Source organism: Zonotrichia leucophrys, chromosome 7 (assembly GCF_028769735.1).
Source record: "Zonotrichia leucophrys gambelii isolate GWCS_2022_RI chromosome 7, RI_Zleu_2.0, whole genome shotgun sequence".
NCBI classification, from domain to species: Eukaryota; Metazoa; Chordata; class Aves; order Passeriformes; family Passerellidae; genus Zonotrichia; species Zonotrichia leucophrys.
In genome coordinates, this window is record NC_088177.1 from 5164850 (window position 1) to 5188567 (window position 23718).

The following is a 23718-nucleotide window of genomic DNA, read 5'->3' on the forward strand; positions in this document are numbered from 1 at the left end:
TCTGTTTTTCAGGTCCACATCATATTGACATTTTTTTAAACCCATGTGCCTTGATTAGGGGTGTAAGATTTAAATCTTATGAAAAGGCTACAAAATTAATATATATCTCCATGAGAAAATTATATCCAGTGGCTTCCTAAAATTATAATTATAAACTTTGGCTTTATGAAAAAACAAAAAATAAATATGTATAGATATATAGATATATCTAAAGGTATTGCTGTGGGGCAAATATATTTTATCGATAGATATCTATATATTTCTATATACAAACATCTATATGTATATATAGATATATATATCTATATATACATATATATCTATATATAGATATCTATAGATATAGATGTCTATATATATAGATAATATATATATTTATTTATAGATATAGATATCTTTTCTTGGACTAGAGTTAAATATTAGCCTATAAGTTGAATATTAGCCTATAAGAAATTATTAGAGCAAAAGCCCAGTTAATCACTTAGACTGGGTTTGTCTTCAGACAGATTTTTTTTTACCTTCTCCCAGCAGTTTGGCAAACCCTGATTTTTAACAAGTGTTTTTACATGTTGTGTGTTTCAATGATTCTGTTTTAGCTCCCAACCCTTGTGCTGCCAACGAGGGCAGGGGTCCCTGCTCTCACATGTGTCTGATCAATCACAACAGAAGTGCTGCCTGTGCCTGCCCACACCTGATGAAACTGTCTTCAGACAAAAAAACCTGTTATGGTAAGTTTTCCTCCCACAGCCTGGCAATTGCATTGATTTTAGAATCAATGGGCAAATTAATGTTAAAAATAAGATCTGCACAGCGCTTTTTAATGGTGTGTTTTAAAGGAGAGGCTGCTTTTTGAGAATCGATGACTTATTCTAATAGTTGAGGTCTGTGGTGCTTTGATATTTGCTGCCACAGCTGTTCCTTTGTGCTGCTGCTGTGTGCGGTGTGTTCATAAAATTTATCTCTGCAAAACAGAAAGCTTTATACTGAAACGTGCATCCTCCCCACATTCTGAGTCAGGTAAGCTGAATAACAAAAAGATGCTTAATACCTTAAATCTCTACCTGCTCTGGAGTTGTCTTAGGTTCATTTTCAAGGATTAAAAAACAATGAGTAAATATTAGGAGTGCATCCTTGCAGGGAAGTTTTGTAAAAAACTGCAATACACACTTTTAAGCTCTAAAAGCCCTTGAAATGTCAAATAATTGGGTGTATTATCTATAAAACCTTGTACTAAATTATCCTTTTTACTGTTGATTAATAACATTCAATAAATAGAAAAGAAAATAGTATTTTGGCATGTCAGGGATATTACAGGGAAACAAAGTTACTTTTACTGTTCATTTGCAGGTGCTTGCTCCAACCATTCAGAGTTTTTAGATTAAAAAGAGAGCTCTGCTTTGCCATTAATTAATCATCCTTTTTCACTAGTGGAGTTGTAATAAAACAACTAATTTGCCCTTTTTGTTCCAGCTGTTTGCTTTTCACACGCACACATTTGCTGTTTGCAAAACTTCCCTTTTTCAGTGAATCTGATACCCTGAGATACCAAACGTTAATATCTCCTATGATGTGCAGGTGAAACAGCATTTGAGTGGACTAAAGAGGGTGAAATGTTTAAAATAACTTTTTCAACATTTTTTTCTTTCACACTCATATTGATTTAGAGGTGTGGTGACAATGTCCAGTATACAGAATTCTTATATTTTTTCTGTGTTTTTTATGCTCTATAACATTATTTCTCAAGTGTCACTAGGCTGCAGGTTTTCTGGAGATGTTTAATCACATATATAAATGTCATCTACACATTTGTAAAGTGCTCTCAAGTGAATGACTTTGATTTCTATTAGGGATATTGTGAAGAGGATGAGGAATGACATTTCCCTTTTTCTAACAGAAAGAAAGAAGTTTCTTCTTTATGCAAGGCGTTCAGAAATAAGAGGGGTGGACATAGAGAACCCATACTTCAACTTCATCACAGCCTTCACTGTTCCTGACATTGATGATGTGACAGTCATAGATTTTGATGCTGTTGAGGAACGTTTATACTGGACTGATGTGAAAACACAGACCATCAAACGTGCCTTCATCAATGGGACTGGCTTAGAAACCATCATTTCAAGAGGTAAACAGCCCAGCATTGAAGTAAAAAATAATTCTTTCTAGGTAAATGAGCTTGCTAAAAAGGAACTTGCAGGTTGTGGATATGTGTAACTTGTCCTGGTATTGGATAATTGATCTAAACAATAAGCCAGCAGAATTTTCTTTAGGATACTAGTTCACTTTATTGATTGATAATTCAATTGTATGTAAACAAATTGAGATGTAATTTTGCATTGATTTTGTACAAGATTGAAATGTGTAGCAAAAAAAGGAAGCTAATGTCTTGAAGGTAGAAAGAATAAAGATAAAAAGCAGGAGAAGCGCAGTCATATGAGCACAGTATCCTGACATAGCTTTGCACTGGGGAATTTCCTGTGCCCTTTGACTGCCTAGGTTGACCTAGCAATGAAACTGGCTCTGTCAGGGTTATTTTCTCTTTCCAGTCCATGCAGATCTCCCAGCTTTGGGACCATTGGTGAAGCCACAACATGGCAGCCTGGTGATTTTGGGGATACTGGTGTAATGTGTTATTTTTCTGCACAGAATATGTGCATAAGCACAGAAACTTAATGAATATCAAGTCTATACCTGATTGTTTCAACCCTGTTTCAGTAGCCCTGGTACTGAAGTGAAAACCATTTTTTGTCCTTGGTCACATTTGGGTTTTTTTCTGACCACTGTCAGTTCCTCTCCTGGAAGCATTTGTTGTTCTACTTGGTAATGTACCTACCTGCTTGAAAGTAGGAAAAACTGACTATGTGAAAGCAAATTTTCCTAACTGGTTCCCTTACAGTTAAGGAATGTTTGCTGGGGAAGAAGAAAAGAGAAATAGCTCAGTTGTGTAAGATCAGACCTTTTCTGACTTGGAGAACAAATAAACCATATAGTTGATTATCTGGGGACTTTAGAAAATAAGTAGTTCAAGCTCTGCCCCTTGTGTCACTTTAGAAGAACTTACTTCTGTGTTAGCACATTTTGGGAAATGTTTGGACAAGTATGGCAATTTCCCCATTTTGTAGACTGTGAATTCATTTATTTTGCATGGCTACTTTTTCTTTTCCCCTGCTTTTTCAGAGACAACTTTATTAGCAATCAGATATGTTTTTCAGTCCCAGTAATGAGAACAAGGCTTAGAATACCTCCTAGAGATCTTTATATCAGGTATTCAGGTGCCCAAAAGAAGGACTTGTTGCTTGCTTTTTTTCAAAAAGAAGTAGAATAAAAAAGGTTTTTATTATAGAAAAACCACTGAATTTGTCAAGGAATTTAATGAAACCAAAAGAAATATGCTATTCTTTCATATTCCTTTTATTATGGTAGCTTCTGTGGTAGAGTTTTTGTGTTTGTTTCGTTTTGATTTTTTTTTTTTTTTTTTTTGGTCTAGATGTAACTTTTTATCATAAGTTTGAGAAAATTGCAATGTTCTGGCACATCAAAACATTTGAAAGACTATTTATTATGTGTAAACTATCTCATTTGCTTGCAGTTATACTTTTATACTTCTTATAAGAACATAAGAAGCTTTGTAAGCATGTCCTGCTGGGGTTCTCGTTGGGTGAAGTCTCATGCCAGTGTCACAAAGATGCCAAGTCATACTTTAATCTTTTTAAGAGTATAAAATTATTATTTTCTATCCTACAAGCAAAAAAAAAAAAAAAAAAAAAAAAACCAGAAGGGCAGGGGAGCAATTTAAAATGGGTCAAGGACTGTGTGTTTGGTGTCCTTTGCTGCATTCTGTGATTTTGGCAAACTTCCTAATGCCCAATCACTGCTCAGCCTCATGGACATGCAAACCTGTCCTCAGCCACTTCCATGTCAGTTTGTCAAGGGCAACAGTGCTGTCAGGGCAAATTACCATGTGGAGCTGACAGGAGATGTGTATAAATGATGAACTGTAATGAATCACTGGATCACCCTCAGCCTGTTCCCTTCTCCACAAAGATGCCAGCCACTATTAACTCAGGGCAGAGGGGTGTTGTTGGTACCCAGAGATGGAGCAGTGACTTTACACCCAGCATTTCAGGCAGATTTAACACAGATTATTTAAATAACTTGCTAAGACCATCAAGTTACCAAATCAGCCTTATCATATTCCTGTTTTGCTGCCTCAGGTAATAATGGTGCTGTGACCCTCAGCCCCCCACAGCTGCTCCTTCATGGGGAAGAGAATCAGAAGGGTAAAAGTGAGAAAAGTCTTGTGTATCTTATTAAAAAAACCTTAATTTGAAAAGTCAAAGCTATGAACAGCAAGAGAGCAAAATAAAGAATTCATTCCCTGCTTCCCTTTGGCTGATGGATGTTTTGCCATATCAGGGAAAGCAGGGCATTAACTTGAAGTCTTCAAAGCCTCCAAAAATAAAACCAGTGAACTTCTCCAGTGACACAAGAGCTACAGAACTATGCTCTAGACCAGTGGTTTTTATCCAGATCCTCTGCACTGAGCCTTGTGGAGCTGAAGTAGGAAGGAGGCTTTTAAATTTCAGCAAAGCATTGTTTTAGAATGCCCCTGAGCAGTAAACACTTTCTGAAGTAGAAAAATACAATGCAGAAGTTCAGCATCTCTGATTAATTTTTTGGGATAATAGGTTTCATGCTGTGAATATTCAGTGTGTTTTTCATGTTCTTATTGTTAGTGTATCAAGCCCAGGAAGAAAAATAAAGATTATTAATTCTTGGCAACTAGTTAATAAATCCATCTGAATAGAATATTGCACAGTATTGTTAACAAACTGTAGAATAAATTATTCTTTTTTATTTTTTATCCCTAACACTGACAACAATCCAGAAAGAAAATCAAACAAACTGCTTTCCCTTTTTGCAGATATTCAGAGTATCAGAGGCCTTGCAGTGGATTGGATATCCCGTAATTTATACTGGATTAGCTCAGAATTTGATGAAACCCAAATTAACGTGGCACATTTGGACGGTTCCTTGAAAACCTCAATCATCCATGGAATTGACAAACCCCAGTGCCTTGCAGTTCACCCAGTAAAAGGGTAAGGTGTCCATGGTTGTGATAAATAAACTGCTGTAAAGCTCATCACAAGGTGGCTCTTCATTTATATTTTAAGTTTGGCCATTCTGCTTTCTTTCAAACTTAAAAGCATGAATTCTAAAGATTTAACTGAAAATATCTTGTCTGAATACTTCCTTTAGAAGGCTTCTGATTAAATAACGTAGCTATTATTTTATTTATTATTTATTAGTTGTGCACTTTGTCTGCTAAACTGATGTTTCATTGGAAACACTGTTCACACAAAGCAATATTATAAATACTTAAATTCTCCTCTTCAGGAAGCTGTATTGGACTGATGGCAACACAATCAACATGGCAAACATGGATGGCAGCAACAGCAAAATTCTCTTTCAGAATCAAAAAGATCCTATTGGTAAATACCTTTTTTCCTGTTTCTTTTTAAACTGAGAGTGATTTATTATGGACATTATCTTGAACTCCTATTTAAATGTACACTGATGTTTTTCATCTACAGTGATAAGAACAGACATAAAGAAATGAACAACACTTGTGTTACTGTTGTGTTTCACAATTTAAGATGTTTTTAGCCCATTCTAACTGAAATCCACTGTAGATTTAGTGGAGTAATATTGACTTCTAGGACTACAGCAGTCTGAAGGAGAGCCTATCTGTATTTCTCAATTTTTGTAGCATGGTTACAAAAACGTGGAGGTCAGGGTTTTAATAAGTCATGAATATTTGTGAGAGGGTGCTTTGACTGCAAATGTGGATCTTTCCTCACCAGAATCTCAGCTGCATAATCAAAATATGGACTGGTCCTTAACTTTTCACACAGAGTAAAATGCAACAATTGAAGCCTGCATTTCATATTATGACTTAGCCTCAGTTTTAGTATTTGAGGATTCACATAGTTGATGATAAATTATGGCACTTTAAAAAAAGAAGAAAAGCTCTTTTCATGTGTATTTTTTTGTTTTATTCAAGTCTCTCTTTGTAGATAATTTCATTTTTTAGGGAGTTAAAGTGGTTATGTCAATTGTTGCTGCCTTATTAATGGCCCACCAATAAAGTGATTTAAAACATTTTTTTTACAACTGAATGCATTAAGCAAGCAGAAGTGAAAGTGATTTAAAGAATTCAATAAATTTGACATAAGAGCAACATAACATGCATTTTACAGCCTAAATTCAATGAATTTTGTAGAAATTACTTGATAACTGTTTTACTGTTGATAAAATTATCTGTCTATCCACTTGAAGAGACAATTACCTTTTTATCTGGAGAGAAAAGAGTGGCAAACCCACTAATTTTAAGGTGAAGAAGAAACACTTTTAATAACATTAGAACAATATTAAGGACAGCTGTGTGCAACACTTTGCTCTGAATATTTTGTGATCAGAAGTCTCAAGGTCCTAAATTGCAATGCTTAGTGTTTCCAGTATCAAACTCTGAAATAAAATATATGCAAAATACTAGTCTCAATTGTTTAAATATTTTTTTCCATTAGCAAAATACAGACCCATGCTAAGAACAACGAAATCCTTCTAAAGATGTAGAAAGCAGCAGTCTTAAAACCTTAATTTAATATTTCATTTGTGCTCTGAGAAAACTGTCTTTTTCCTTAAGTGAAGCTCTAGTTCATGCAGTGCTAACTTTGAGTGTTTGGGGAGTACTCAGGTAGATTGCTGAAAAAGACAAATATCTGGTTTATTAGAGTTGGATATCCTGGAAATTGATGGGATGTTCTTGATGTAAAATTTCAGAATTTGAAAAATAAGAGAGTTTTCTAGTCTGTGACCGGAATTAAGCTGATGGATTTATTTTTGCTATTTGACCTCCATCAAAACAAGGAGACAATTTTTCAATTATAGTATTTTCTATTAGTACCAAGAGTATTTTTAGTTTGGAAATTTTGAGAACTGATACTCTGAGGATGACAGATGGTATAATTTATTTTTCTCTTAACTAGTACAAACTAGTTATGGTTTGCTGGTCCATTCTGCAGTTCTAAAGTCTCCAGTGCTAACACATATATTTCTTGATAAAAAGCTGATCATTGGAGTGCCAACAATCTGTATTCTCAGGAATTCAAAATTCATGCTTAATTTTATACTTTGTTGGGCAAATCATTTGCTCATTTGAATTCCCTGAGAGCATTGTCCAATTCTTGTGTTCAGATTCACTTTAGCAGTTCATAAGGTTTAAGCCAGTCAGTTACATTTGAGTTCATCATGAATATCTGTGATGCTTATGGCCAATAAACCACTTGTTTTCATTAGTAAAGCAGGACAATTCCTGAAAAAAAATCTAATTAAGCATGCTCTGCCTACATTAGAAATAATGTATTTTTGCAAAGGTTGGTAATAGGTAGAAAGTGTTTGGGGGAGAATAATGCGCTAGACTTGTGTAGAAGGAGACAGGAATGCTTTTCATGTCAATCGATGGTGTGTAGTTGGAGTGCCTGTGTGAAGAAGCACCAGTTGGATATCTGAAGTATAAAACCAGACAGGACAGGGCTGTAATTGCTGCTCAGCTGGTACAGGCAATGCCTCACAAACAGATCCCATCCGGGGGCAATCTGTGGGCAGCAGCTCATGGGCGGGAGCTTTGGCAGATCCCAAAAGCTGCTCATCTCAGAGCAGGGGAGCCTTCCTGCTGGTGCATTCCCTGTGAATCCACGCTGATATTCCCCGGGAAGTTCCCTGTGCTGGGAATTGCCTGTGCTGTGCCTGTGTCCAGGATCCCTGGTGCTCTGTGCTCAGAGGGAGGATGGTTGTGCAAACATGAGGATGTGACACCGGGAGACGAGTCCCTCCTGAAGGCACTGCCCCAGATCCTCTCCCCAGCGTGTGATGTTTCCTCCTGGATAATACCCTTGCAGAGAGGTGGAAGGAAATATCACTTCCTGCAAAAGGTGATTTTAGAAGCTCAGAAAGCAGACGCCTTTTAGCCTTCTGTGTCAAACATGTGTGAAGAAGTAGCGACACGATGGCAGCTGTAAGGGCTGCAGCTCATGGCACTGCTCTCTCCTGTCAAGGTTTCCAAAACAGCTTTCCCCAGGATGGAAAAGATTACAGTACAATATCCAGAGCTTGACCCATGCAGTGAAATACACTATTTTTTGGCAACTTGCTTCAGGATACTTAGCATGAGTTCTGGGAAAGCTGGAGCACTGAAGCAAATTGTTATGGCGGGTATTGTTGCCATGCCAAGAATATTTCACTGTGGAAAATCTCCTGCTACCACTTCTTGAACATTTTTAAAGGATTACAGAAGTCTGAAATACATTATCTCCTAGTTCTTTGCCCTTACTTTCAGAAAACTCTATACTTTATTCATTTAGTAGCTTATTTTGCAAGTATCTTTGTGTTGACAGTTCTCTTGCTTCAAGCTCCAAAGAACTGATTATGAGGTCAGTTCACTGTGAATCAAAATGAAAAGTAATACTATAAATTTATCAGGAGTTTGGATTAGATTTTGGTATTTCATCATCCTAAGCAGGGAGAGAACAGACTTTTTATAGTTCTGAATCACAAAAAGTACCTTGTTTACCTCCTCTATGTGTAATCATAATTTTAAAATATAAATGATGGCTTCTGGTTTGCATTTACAAGTTGTTAATACCCTTGCTTAGGATTTCAGCTTATTCAAGTAATTCCTCATTGCCAGATACTGCTCTTTCATCAGTCAGTCACTGGTTTTGGTAACTGCTGAAAGAAATAAAAGGCACTAATCTTTCCAAAAGCCTGTTTGTTTCGTTGGAAATGACCAAGTTCAGTTTTCTCAAATTATTTTTTTAATGTGTAATGCACTTGCATAATGAAAACAGTTTAACAATGTATATCATCCATTAAAGTCACAGTTAAAATTGTATGTGTTAATTACAGGTTTATCAATAGATTATGGGGAGAACAAGCTTTACTGGATCAGTTCAGGAAATGGAACCATAAGTAGATGCAATTTGGATGGTGGTAATCTCGAAATAATTGAATCAATGAAAGAAGACTTAACAAAAGCCACAGCTTTAACCATTATGGGTAAGTCCAGTGAGAATATATTTTTTAATTATTCAAAGCTAATTAATAATGAAATATTAGAAGCTTAGGGAAGTTATTGCTGGTTTTATGTAAATAATGCATACAGTGCATTCATGAGTCAGACTGTGTTGTCCATGAAAAGTTCTTTATGTTCAATTGAACAGTTTGCGATTTCTATTACAAGGATATTTCTAATTGTAGACTTGCATGTACATAGGAATGAAGGTAACAAATTGATAACTTATATTTACCACAGTCACGTGTAAAGAATTTTGAAAGGGGAAGGAGCTGTTGCACTGTTTATTACACAGAATTATCCATTATTTGTTTCCTCTGCTCAATTCTTCCTACCTAGTTCAGAATATTTCTAGTTTGTTGGATTGCCTGGCACTTTCAGAAGATTTCTTTGGGTTATGAGTTGATGATTGAGGATTTGGATTTTCAGATGTCTGCTCAAAGGATTTTTCATAAAAGATGTCTGCGACAATGGTGAACAAAACTTACAAAGAGTTTGGAGATTTCTGTTTGTTTTGCTTTGGTGTTTTAAAGTCATAGTTGTGCTAAACTGCATCTTGGCGTTGCAGTGAGATTCCCCATAAAAATCTGCTGGAGAAAAGTACAAGCACATACAGTTTTATCAGCAGGACTGTATGTGCTGATTTAAAAACATGAAAAGTTCCTGCATTCATTTCTCCTGTAAGTTTCCATGTTGTGGAACACACTGTGGTAATATAAATGCCAATTATTTTCCTAAAGAGTGAGTGGATGCACATCAGTCTCTTACAAGCAGGCTTTTGTGCATGTAAATTGGGTCAGAACCGAAAATCCAGTGCCATATGAAGCAAGATAAGAGTTTATCTAATTGATAAATGGTCATAATTAATAATATATAAGTAAAGAAGAATGACTAACTTGTTCCAATGAAAGATTTAATGTGGTAGGGTATGAAAATTTACTACACCTGCTGATCTGCTTGTCTACAAGTTTAATCAGAGGTTTAAGCAGGTGAATCACAGTAATTGCAATGTTTATTGCATGACTTTCACTCCTATTCCTAAATTTTCTTGACTGCTTGTATCTAAAAACACAGTAAACACAATAAAGCATGAATGAAGTTTTTCTCCTCAGTGAATATACTGAGCTATCTTTTTTTTTGGTACCATTTGAATTCATCAGTGACTGAAGAGAGGGATGAAAGCTGTGCCCAAACCCTAAACTGTTTTGTAGAATTTAATTTCTGCTCAGTGTTAGAGAGTTCTGTAATCTTCAGCTTTCTTTTGCATTATTCTGTCTTTTGCATTTAGTGTCTTCCCAGCTAAAAGCGGTGTTTTGGACAGCTAATTTTCTTTGTTGGTATGTTCTACTACATGATCTTGTCACATTGTTGGGTACTGACTGAGCAGAAAAAGGAGATGGAGTTTGGTATTTTGGAACCCAATTTGTACGGTTGTGTCACCAGGTCACAGAGTTGGTCACTCGTTGATCTCCAGGACCTTTCCTGGACTGAGGAGCTGGAACAGGGACACAGCGAGGGCACCTCAGTGGGCGGAGGGGATGGGCAATGTGGTCTGAGGTAGCCCTGGCTGCCATGCACCCATTCCCTGCCAAGGCTAGGTGCTCTAAAGGAGGAAGAATCTGCAGAAAAATTGTATTTATAATAAATTTACTACACCAGTGATATCATTTCAAGCACCTCATCTGTTGGTTTTGACAATTTCTTTAGCTGTTTGGGAAGCATCTTCCCCAGCCATCAGTCTCCTTGTGAGAAAGTGTGATCTCAGAGACACCCAAAGAGAATCCCACTGCCTGTGTCAGGGGCTAATGCCTTCCATCCCATGTGTGGACAGAATTTTGCACAGAAAACTCAAACTACTGACAGTGCCCAGTGACCTTTGCTTCCAGTTCACGTTCCAGAAGATTTTTCACAGCTATAAAAAAGGCAATGACTGGGCAAGGCCTGGCCCAATCAAGACTTCTTTGGTTTGCCTTGGTGATCTCAGTGCTGTTCTGATAGCTTGAGTTTCTTGATGCTTGATTCTGTTAGTTTCAGTATTGGAAAAGAGAAGCAGTTAGGCCCTCCATGGTTGTGTTCTTTGATTTGAACTCAATAGACACTGCCACTGAAGTCAGTAAAGTTTTTGGTTTGCTTTGTAATACAATTTATGGAGTGGCTCAGAGCTTCACCAGCAATGAGAATTCTCCTTTGGCACGACCCCTCAATCTCCACATTGTTTTTATTGCTTCCAATTCCTTTATTTTAACATTGCAGTTTAGCTGTTGGAAACCATTTGGAAGTTACCACTTCTGTTTCAGATGTTTGCTGTTGTTTTGTCCTTTCCAGGCTCTGTTTAACATTTTCCTACTATAGCATTCTTTAGTGGAAGCTTATAGAAGGTAATGATAAGACATAAAAAATAATGTTAGCAAACAAGTTGGTGCCAAGGTAACTGTCAGGTTTATCCTTGAGGGGAATGGAAACAATATATAATTCACATATTTCTGTATTTTGGGTCTTTCATTTATTGGTTTTCTACTCAGCAGTGTCAATCTTTCTTTTTCAATATGCTGAGCAAAATTCCTAGTCTTGTGGTGCCTGCTTTTGCTAAATCTTTTTGAATGTGTACATATCAAATGGAATATTATTTTCATCCTATTTTATGGGATGAAAATAATATTCCATTTGATATGTACAAAATGGCTATTTTTCCATGCCTTTAACCATATCAAAAAAACTAAAGTGTGCTGTTGCCATTCTGTATTACAAAAAAGTTGTTGTAAATCCATGAAGTCCTACATGCTTTCCCACTCTTACCACTTTTTCTTCAAATCCATATTCACTCTGTGAGATGCCAGTGTATGGAACATCAGCCATTTTTAATTAATCTATCACTCAAAACCACATGAATGCTTTGTCTAGTACTTCCCACTGGTTATTGTCTTGCATTTGGTCATGGCAATTTTCTTCTCTGACTATGTAAACTTGACATTTTATTTTCTTCAAAGACCTCTGCTGATTTTTTTTTTTTTAGTCATTTAGAAGCTTATCTGATTCACAGCACCCTGTGCCCTACATAATTTTCAACACCTGCTGCTGGCACAATTTATAAGTTGATATCAAACAGTAGATCCCCTGTTCTGATATTCAGCATGTTCCATGTGAAAGAATCTCTGAATGTCTTATACAGTACAGCAGAATTCTTTTCAACAAGAATAAAATGCTTTCTATATTTGTCTTAGAGTTAAATCTACCATTCAATATCTGATTTTAGCCATTTTCCTGATAGCCAGTGTTTTCAGCGGGATCAAATGATATATTTGGAATTCTGCATAAAGTCTCATTTCCTGCCTTCCAAGTTACTTAGTGAAAACGATTCATTGACTGTTATTGAGATTGGTTGGAAATTTTCCTTTGATGCGAGAGCTGTGTTTCTGGGTTGGGCAGCAGAGTCATTATTTCACACAATCTGAGTTGCAGAGGAGCTCGCAGCAATATCTGATGTGTTTCCAAACTGGTGTGTTGTTTCTTGAATGACAAATGACTCTGAATGAGAAACTAGAAAAGTATTGATTAGTTACTGTAAGTCTGTAGCTGAGGAGAAAGGGATGCTGAAGGATTCTGTCAGCAGTTTTAGTGGTGGCATTTGATTGGATTTTGTATCAGGTCCTCCCAGAAATACACTTGACACAAAACCACAACGTTCAGCTCATGTCTCTACAAAATAAGAATATAATGATGATATAATTTGTTGTGCATTTGGTCTTTTTTAGTATAAAATAGAGTAACTCGACATAATGAATGATTTTATGTGTTAGTGCTATTTCTGTTGAAGTTCATATAAAAAAAATTCAATCAGCAATACAACAAAATCAAATATACATAATAGCTTTTCAATGGGCATGCAGATATTAGAAGGACAATTTTTTGAACAAAAACTGTCTATAAATATAGCCATCAAGTTGTATTATCAAGCCATCAAAACTGAAAGAAACAATTATAGTATTTTATTTTAGACAGAAAATGTAGGTTAATATTACCAAAATATATTCATGCTCCCATTTATTTTCATTGTGCATTAGATGATATATTGGTCATTTGATTTTTTTTTTATCCTAAATAAAGTTTTAAAACTAACAGCAGAATGCTTCCTTAGCAGCCCAGATGCTGTGACTTTGCTGGATCTGTTTGCAAAGTGAAAGGGGCTGCTCAGATCAGGGGACTTCAAACACACACACACACCTTAATTTTCCAAGTCATCAATCTTCTAATTGCTGTAACACCATTCATTACCTTAGCATTAATATATGAAATATATCTAGGCAATTTGCCCAGCTCTAAGTGCAGTACATAGTTGTCTTCCATAAATACTCAAACCACCATTAATGAAAACTAATGGCCCATCAAAATTTGAATTCAGAGTACCACTTGAAGTCTCCAAAGGACTGTCCACAAAGCCAGGGTAGCAATTTTTGGCTTCTGAAGTTGCTGTTTCCCAATATGTTGCTGTGCTTAATGGTAATTACCCAGCAGAATGGATAAATACAACAATTTTAATATATATTATAACCCAGTTTCAGCAACAAGGTTGTAATTAGTGATGGAGCAACATTCTTGTTAGCATAATCAAGCAAATAAATCACTTTAGTTTGATGATTAAAGGTCCAAAACAGCATTTTTTGTCCCCTGTGTGTGAAAGCAAGTTGTCTTTATGCTGAAGTGGGTTTTTGTAAAATCATTTACTATATTTTAAAATTAATATAGAAATAATTAGTCAATCCTGAATAATAGACATCATAGATGAGTTGTCTACTGACAGAATATCAATAATGCAGAGAGAAGTAGGCCAAATTTAACTTAAAATTATGGTTAAAAATGTTTTGTTTTGGTTTTTTTCTTTACTTGAGACTGCAATGATGTTTGGTCACCTAGCATTTTCTAAAGAATTTAAACATTTATTTCTGAGGTTTTAGGGCATAACGGGCAAGTTTTTGTAAGTCATAAGAGATTTGACCTCAAGGAGTCTGTACTTCAGAATTTGTTTGTTGTTTTGTTTGGGCATTTTGGTTTGTTTTTTCAGATTGGTGGGGTTTTTTTTTTATTTTATTATATTTTTTACCTTTTGGGTTTTTTTTAATTTTAACTGTACTAGTTCAGGATTTGTATGACTTCTTCCATTTAAATCCCCCTACTCTATCCTTGTCTATTTCTAAAAATCATAGCGTACCATTCTGTGTAAGAGAAGAATAAACACAAGTTCAGTAACATTTTGTAAGTTACGTTTTTATTTAAGGTTTATCCAGGTTTCACATTAACAAGAATGAAAGTGGAAGGTAAAATAATCAATTTGAAGAGTATTGTGATACCTCACTTGTGAATTGTTGTGATTTGTCCTTTATATTGGTGTAGGGGATGTAGGGGACTCCTCAACCTCTGCAGTCACAGTCGAGTGCCTTAGGATTAGTAATGAGTTTATGAAGTGTTATTTTTGTCACCAGAGGAGAACAACTCCAGCATCTGATGAGTCTGACACCATTGATGGAAATTGTTTAGACACTCTTAACTGTGCATGGAAGCAGATGTGGTGTCATTGAGTACCTCAACGAACAAAAGAGGTGCCTGGTGGGACATTCAGCTGCTCGTGTAAAAACGGGTTTGGCTCTGGAATTGTTATCGAAAGGGAGAAATGAAAATATTTGTGGTGTAGATCAAACTTCTTGATTAAAGACATGCCATGTGTTTATCTCTTGGTAAAACAATATGACAAGTTGGTTATTTGGAGTTTTTGTTTCTTTCCTTTTCCTAAGGAGACAGGCAGGTCAGCCAAGGACAGGTTTGGGAGGTTGTTGAAACCATAGCCAAAGTTGAGGTTTTGCACAAAATACTTAAGGAATGACTAAAACAGTTTGAGTGTTTGAACTAAAGGATAAAACCACCAAAACTAGATGCAATTTGCTTTCTTCCTGTACCCCAGTCTTACAAAACAACTCATTTTTTATAAATGGATTTGGATATGTAAAACAGTAAGTTCATGTGACTATGCACAAAACACCAGTCGTTATTTAATTTGGTTAATTTAATTGCATTAACCAAAATTATTTAATGGCCTTTTCTGATTTGTGGTCACAAAGAGGATGTGAGGAACAAAAACTCTTTGTCTCATACAAACATTTCATTGAAACTGTTCACCTGACCTTTAGGATTGTGGGTCATTATTGAACAGGGCAAACAACAGCTCCAATGCCCAATATTTCATATACAGATTATAGCACAGAGTCATCTTCATATTTTTAGCTTTCATGTGCCTTTTTGCTATAATTGACATAATCAAAATAGAACACAGGCATTTCTTGTTCTAAGGATTTTCTGACAAAAGAGTCTTTAGATGTAAGCTGCTGTTAATTGATTATTATTGCATGATAATGTTACAATCAGTCAATTTTAGACTGACTAGTCAATGCATAAAATTATAGGATTTCTTTAAATTTTATCCAAAATTAAAAAAAGAGTTCCATTTGTGTCTCCAAATCTGGATATTTAGAATGTTTTTCATTCCACAGATTCTGGTCTTATCATATACTGGTGGAGAGTATTTATATCTAGGAAAAATATTTTATTTTGTGCTGTAACTTTTGTCAGTTACCACAGTGGAAGTTATTTTTTAGATCTGCACTTTCTATCACAAATCACTCAACTCTGCGGCTGTATAAATTTGTAATTTAAATATTAAAACTGCAGGATAGGAAAAATTCTTTTAACTGAAAAAGGAATTAACTAAAAGTGAAGTTACTACACAATATTTGTTGGGAAGGCAGTGTTCCTGAAGTTTAAAGGTTTTCAGTTCAAGGTTTTACTTTGGGTTCCTCTGCAGTAATTATCTTTTCTGTCTGAAATGAAGAGCCCTGAGCCCATCTCATTCATCTCTGTGGACTCCAGGAGTGAGGACTGATGACAGGGACAATCACAAGATTGGCTACAGTCTTCACTCATTAGTTCACTCAAGTTTGAGCTTGAAATCAAAGCAGTTAAAATTATAATTCTGAAACTTTGGGAGGCAGCGCCTGCTTTTCAATTTTTTCAGGATTTCTTAGTAACTGATTGTAACTTTTTAAAAGAAAAGACTTAGTTTAATATTTCAAGCAATTTTGTTTACTTGTGAAAATTAATTTCTCCCCTAGGGCAACACTAGAATTTCCACATATATATGAAAAATGAAGCATTTTTTCTATGCAGGTAACCTTAAATCAGCAATTGTCTCAGCAAAAGTAAAACTGGTGAAAACTGCTTTCATGTCTGCAGAATCTTAATAACACAATTCCTTCAGATTTTCTCTATAACCTCTTTAGGCAATTTCCCTTAAAACTGATCTCAGAATTAACCTCAAAAGCTTTTTCCCACCTCACGTCTCAACCACATCCAGTTTGATAGTGATCCTCCTAATTTCTGAAATTAAATTTTACAGATAAAAAGCTTTGGTGGGCAGACCAGAACTTGGCTCAGATTGGCACCTGTAATAAAAAAGATGGAAGAAACCCAACTGTCCTTAGAAACAAAACTGCAGGTGTGGTTCATATGAAAGTGTATGATAAGGCAGCACAGCAAGGTAAGCCACATTTGAAGGATGTTTTACCAATTTTTAGAGTGCTCAGTATCTTTTCTCATGCAGTTCTCCCAATGTGAAGAAAATACTAACTTGTAATCAACTAATTCCTTGACTATTTTAGCGAGCTTAAATTTCTCTTCATGAAGTTTCAAATTTCTGAAATGTGTTTGGTTTACTGTGTGGAATGTGTATTATAAATCTTAATAAAATATATTTTCTGTTACTTAAATATTGTAATAATCAGGTAGTTAGGAGCATGGATTTGAGAGAGTATGTCTTAAATATACTAAAGACTGGAGGGTATTAAATGTAAAGACTAGATATAAATACATACTCTAAAGACTAGGGTATGTATTAAATATACTCTAAGACTAGAGTATGTATTAAACATACTAAAAATGGCTCATTCATGAAGATTATAATATTTGATGAATGAATAGTATTTAGCAAATGATTTGTTTGTGGTCTAGATCAAGATACACTAATGTCAGTGAGATTTCATCATTAACTCAACATAGAATGTTCAGGTTTTTCATATGATTTTACTTTCATATAGGCAGATTTTTCAGAAAATAGAATTATTTATGTTCTGGGGGAAATATGGCATTGAAATTCTGCATGAATATGCAGAAGTGAATGCATGAGTGAAGCATGGAAAAGTATATGAATTTATGAAATATTTTATGCATATCTCAATTTTTCAAACAGGTTATCTGACCAAAAAATTGGAAATAATAATAATAATATATTGCCAACAACAGTCACTTTTTAGCCAGGGTTGCATTGCTCAAGTTTTGGTTTCTCTTGTCTCCTCTCCTGTCATGCCATAGGCAGCAATTCCTGCCAGTTAAACAACGGGGGATGCTCCCAGCTCTGTTTGCCAACATCAGAAACCACCAGAACTTGTGTGTGCACTGTGGGCTACAACCTCCAAAAGAACCGCATGGCCTGCAAAGGTAAAACGGCTGCAGCATCTGTTTTAACCAATTTAACTTCCAGGGGAACATTGCAGTGAGTAAATAACTTAATTCAGTCATTTTCAGTTGAATAACTATACTTAATATGCTTGATTTGAACAGTAACAGAGAAATGTCTGTAGTGGTTAGGGCAGAATTAAATTTAGCTTTTCATTAAATTATTAAAAAAAAAATAGTTCTGTCGTAACTTCGATATTTTTTTTTTTTTTTAATGTAGACAGAAAAGCAGACCATATGAACCATCATTTATAAATATTTGTTCAAGGTCATATAACTTATCTTTAAATTACAAGCTACAAGTATCTGAATGGTTGGGTACCTCATACTATTGTAGTGCTTTAATATAAAATAAAGCCAATTTTTTTTCTTAAATATTTTTCTTTTTTAAGTTGGCAGAAGTCAGAACATAGCTCACAGCCAAATTCTTACTCTTTGCCTTAATAATGCAAAACAACTTTATGGTCAAGGTGTCTTATAGTTTTATAAATTCATTATTATTTATGACTATTAATTAGGACTAAGTAATTCCTGAGAATTACTGTGTAAGAAGAAGTCTACACAGTAGAATTCATTCCTACTTAATAGGTGCGCTTGGAATTTGATTAATCTAACACAAAAGTAGACATTTAAAATGCATCACTAAAACTATGTAATTCTCTCTCTCTGTAAAAGAAATGTACAGAACTGAAGTGAGGTGAAACCTGTACCTCAAAAGACAATTTACTTTCCTGTTTTCCACAAACTCTTTAAAATTATCTCTTGCTGAATACATCCACAAAGCTCAGATGTGCACTAAAAATATTCTTAAATGTCTCATAATTTGAACCTTTTTTTTCTTAAATTTTAATTTTAATTTCTGCTGAAATTGAATTAATTGAATGAATTACCTGATTATAAGGTGGTGTTTGACATGGACAGTGATTCCCTTCTCTTGATGAGACCACATTTTTAATTTAATTAGAAACTCACTATAATGATTCATGGATATCTTTTCAAAGATCTGGAGTTGTCACTGAAAAACTGTGGAGCACTTGTGGAAAATCATGTTTAATGTATGTTATCTCCTCTAGTCTTGGTTATTTGGAAAGTTTTCTCTTTGCTCTCATTGGCTGCTTTATCTTTCCCTTAGGTATTGAATCATTTCTCATGTACTCTGTCCATGAGGGAATTAGGGGAATTCCTCTTGATCCAAATGATAAAATGGACGCTTTAATGCCTATATCTGGGGCTTCATTTGCTGTGGGCATAGACTTCCATGCAGGTAAAATATAATATATAATTTATTGTATGTATGGTTAAAATCATTAATTTTTCTCATAAATGAAATAACCCCTTGTTCTCAAACCTTCTAAGAAATTACAGCTGTGTTTAAAGGACTTGGAAATGGATCATGTTACAGAGTTAAGCTCTACCTTTAATATTTACAATAAATAGGAAATATTGTGTACAGCCAATTGTTCTGGCAGCAGCAGCTGCTCTCTTCTGGCAGAATCATCGCTGAGAACTTGAGTAGGAAACTGGTGGTTTTAGAGAAAGTGTGCAAAGGCTTGTTCCTGCTATGACACTGTTTCCATGGAATTTTCTTAGTGCTGGGTGGTGCAGTACCTGGCAGGTGGCTTTGACAGCTGACTGGGATGGTTTTCTCCCTGTCCAGCCCAGCTCAGCCACGTTCCTGCAGGGCACAAGCCAAGTCTGGATCTGTCCCTTCCTTCTGGAAGGAGCTCTGACTGCCTGAAGGAGCATTTCCGCCTGGAGTACACTACATATTTTCCAATGTATATACAGAAATAATTTTTAATTTACACAGCCTCACAAACTTCCTATGAAATTAGGAGGTTTCAATTTTGCATGCATGTGAAAAAAAGGTGGAAAAGATTAAAGATCAGATTCTAAAAGTGACTGGATGGTGGTGGTGTTTGGATGTCTTCAAACAAGTTAGCAAGTTTTGATTAGTTTTTGGAAAATAAATAATCTGTGACCTGAAAAATATCCTCTGTATTTTTAACCCATCAGCTTTCCTTCCAGACTCATTTTATTGCCGATTGAGTTTCCATACTGGCAGTCTAGAAATAAAGTCTTAAGTTACCTTTGTTTTATAAATACAGACATTACGCTCTTTCAACATACAATTATATAGATTCTGCCTGGGAATTCAGCATTGAGAGATCCTAATTTTTTTCTTAATTGTATGTTAATATTTGCCTTGGTATTGAAATCAGACCTATTTCTGTTGGCTCTGTTGGACTACTTCATACACAAATATCACTGAAATTTTTTATCAGGTTGGAAGTTAAATTCATTAGATCTTCACTTTTTTTGACCAGTTTCTTTGCTGATGCTCTTGCATCCCTGAGTAGCAAAATTTCAAGTTCTCTCAACATTTTGCAGCATTAATAGTTGGATATTTTACTTTCAAATCAGTGGCAGTTGATGTTCAGAGCTTTTCTCACATCATGGGTATAGCTCAGTTATAGTCTCCAGAGACATAAAAATCACTTAAAAGCCAGAACCTTTGTACACATACCTGAGATGGAAAAGACTCTGTTAAAGAGATTTAATCTATTCCTGGAAAGACACAGGAGAGAAGAGAGAGAAGTGGTGACCACACATATTCATTACAGAGACTTCTAAGAAAATGCAATAGGGTTTTCTAGGGATTTTAATTCTTTTTTTAAATTTAAATTATGAAAACTTTACAAAATTGTTGCATCTAACACAGAAGATTAAAATTTGACCTTTTCAATTTAAAATAACATTATTGTATTGACTTTTATTTGGTTTTATTAGCTATTTTGCATCTCATGTTTTTTGGTTTGGGATTTTTCTTTTTTTTTGCAATGGTCATATGATACGTTAGCTCCTACTTTAGAAAAGTTTATGTGGACTTAACTAATAAATATCAAATTAATATTTTGGAAGAGTGAGATTTTTGACTTTTTGGAAAAAATGAAATTTGAGGCAGAATGAAATTGAGGTTCTCCCACTTGGCTTGATGTAGTCACAGCACAGGGAACATGACTAGAATTGGCAGTGATAAATGCATTGCAAAGATAAATGTAAATGGTGTGCAGCAGTGAAATCACAAGGGGATAGTGTGTTATAAAAATGTTACAGCTTTCAACTGCATTTCAGCTTCAAAAACATCTGTTTTTCTCATTTTGATACCTTACATTCAATTGTATAAATTCATTTCTAAAACCTACATATATCAAATGTAACACAGAATGAAAGTGGAGGTAGTTTCAGATTTCATATTTTTTTTTTGTTTTCCATTTAGTGAGTGGTGCTTTCATTTCACTCTTAATCATGAAGATTGAATTTTTCCCAGAATTTGCTGTTATCTCAGTAATTTCGGTATGCAAAGTGGATAAAATGTATTTATGTATGCTAGTAGTACAGCGTATCATAATTAAAAATCTGATGACAATGTTTTTGCAGAGATTAACAATCTAGAAGATGCATATACCCTTTTTCTCCCTGTGTTTTGATGCTTCTAACTAAATTCTAATTAGTGAATAAGTAGCAAAATGCACGATTCTCATATTTGTTTTGACTACTCAAAGTCAGAATTGTCATTTGCTTAATTGGAGGTGGGGTAAGATTCTTGAGCATACCAACATTGTTTGGTCACAAATAACTGTCTTATTTTATAAACATATCTATCAATCTACACAAATATTCACACACACATACTTATATATAGATACATGTGTAAATATGTAGATATGAAATATTTATATTTGTTTATATTGGTAAAATCTCTATGCTTTACTAGAAATATATAGTCTATACATGCACTCACACTGTTATGGAATTAAAAGAAGATTTACAATGTATGAGAAAAATAATGAAGGAACAAATACTATTTAATATCTCTTTGCAAAAACATCTCACTCAGGAGGTCATCAGCTCATTACTTTACAAACAGAATGTTGTTTGTAGCTTATTTACAGAACACTGTCAATGAAAATAGAGACAATTCTGCTCAAGGGACGTTCTCACTTCATTTGCCCCACCTCTTTTTTGAGGTTATTATGTGCCACAGAAGAGAGTTTATTTCTGTGCTTAAGCCACTTCAAATTCTCCATCTGGCTGTTGAGTTTAAATGGTCAAGTTGTCCCTTTTTTCCACTTTATGGACAATCACTGCAGCAGAAAGGCTGGAAAGACAGCTGAGATGTCTTGAAACACCAAACAAAAGACTGTTAGTGGAAGCTTGTCAGGACATTTAAAATAAAAACTGACTTGTGGATGGAATATATTTTTTCATTCTTTTGTCAGCATATCACTGTCAAATGTCACTTTTTATTTCCCCAGTTAATTTTTTTTCCTTACACTGTTAAAATTCAATGTGTCTGATTACTGAAGGAAAAGTCTGTATAAGCAGTTTTACACTGTAGCTTTTCAGACTCCTGATTATTTTGGAATGGTGACAAACAAAATGCTATGTTTTTGAAGCATTTATTCCATTAGGGAAAAGGTAAAGACAGCATATTTATTGTGATTTTTAACAGAGGTAGTCGCTTCCTGTCATAGCCCTATTGTGCTGCATGTGCTCTACTAAACAACCTAGAAGTCTGACAGAATGATTTTAAACAAAATTCAAGAAAAGGCAGAGGAATGAGGTATTAATGCTGATAATTTTGATACTTAATACATGTTAAAGGTATAAGTGGCAATATTTACAGTTGCTAATGCAGCAACTTGGACTGAAGAAAGTGAATTAATCTGAGAATCATTGGCACGTGTTTTATAGGAAATGATACAATCTATTGGACAGACATGGGTTTCAACAAGATCAGCAGAGCTAAGCGAGACCAAACCTGGAAAGAAGACATTGTCACAAATGGTCTGGGGAGAGTTGAAGGCATTGCAGTGGACTGGATAGCAGGTAGGTGTGAGCCTGCCCCAGGATGTGTCTGCGTGGGGAATAAATCACATGGGACTCCATTTTCTACATGGTGGAAAAAGGCTTCATAAATATATTCACATAACTCCTTGTTATACAGGTTCACAGACCTTGTGTGGGACTCCAATTGGTTGGTAGTTTTTTTGCCAATTACTTTTGCTTAGTAACAAGCTGTTACTCTGTACTGATTGGTCACTCAAACTCTCTTCCATATGTGCATGGAAGTTGTTTGTGAAAGGTAGTTTCCATTTTTCTATCTAAGGGTGCAAAAACATGTTTATACAGGTGCAAGCTGTTTTTTACCCAGGAATAGATTGTTATACTAACGAATTGCTCGCAACAGGATTGCTTTCACATGGGAACTTGCAAAATGCTAGCTTTCACAAGGCCAGCCACTGATTCCAGGAGAGCAGGCTTGATTTTATGAAGCCTTTATGATTTTTCTATCTTACTGCAACACTTGTCATCATTTCTGAGAGTACAGGCTTGCCTCTTCAGCCCAAGGTTAAATAACTTTGATTCCTTTCAGCTCTAATTTCTAGTATCATAAATGTCTGGAAACTACTTATATGTAGATAAATATAATATAATATATAGAATTATAATAATATAGTATATATAGGATGGAACTTCCTAGATGAACAGTTTCAATACCAGTTTATGCTGTGAAAAGACTGGCTAATACTATAAATTACAAATATAAAACCTATGCAAATGAAAATATAGCAGTTAGTTTCTGGTTCTGACTTGAGCAGAAGTAGTCTGTTTAAGTGTTGGAATTCAGGACATCCCTCTAGCTGTCCTGGATTGCCAGAGCCCAAGATGCCTATGGTTTTAATTCTGATCCATGGAGCAAGTTACCAACCTTATATGAGGATCTGCAAGCCACAAAAGTATAAGTATAATGATAATTAGTTTGTCACAGGGTGAAAAATAGATTTTTTGGATTTTTAGAAGGCCTAAATGGGAGTTCAGAGAGCAAGATGGAGGAATCTGGGTGCCTCCAGCCTTTCTCCTTCTTGTTCTTGGCCTCCATCTTCTGCTGTGATGTTGGCACTTACAGATTGGTTTTGAGTAGAAGCTCACTGTCTAACATAGGTGGTAGGGATTGGAAAGTAATT

General features: G+C 35.2%; 1 protein-coding gene across 6 annotated transcripts in view; it reads left to right on the forward strand.

Moving 5' to 3' along the window:
* LRP1B (LDL receptor related protein 1B) overlaps nt 1-23718 on the forward strand; it is a 638472-nt gene that overhangs the window by 469513 nt on the left and 145241 nt on the right. For all 6 annotated transcript variants that reach the window (XM_064718934.1, XM_064718938.1, XM_064718939.1 and 3 more), the window contains exons 28-36: nt 597-728; nt 1895-2122; nt 4922-5096; nt 5395-5489; nt 8965-9114; nt 16572-16712; nt 17543-17668; nt 18819-18950; nt 22445-22579. In XM_064718934.1, coding sequence (XP_064575004.1) covers nt 597-728; nt 1895-2122; nt 4922-5096; nt 5395-5489; nt 8965-9114; nt 16572-16712; nt 17543-17668; nt 18819-18950; nt 22445-22579 — 1314 coding nt within the window. The remainder of the gene's footprint in view (nt 1-596; nt 729-1894; nt 2123-4921; nt 5097-5394; nt 5490-8964; nt 9115-16571; nt 16713-17542; nt 17669-18818; nt 18951-22444; nt 22580-23718) is intronic.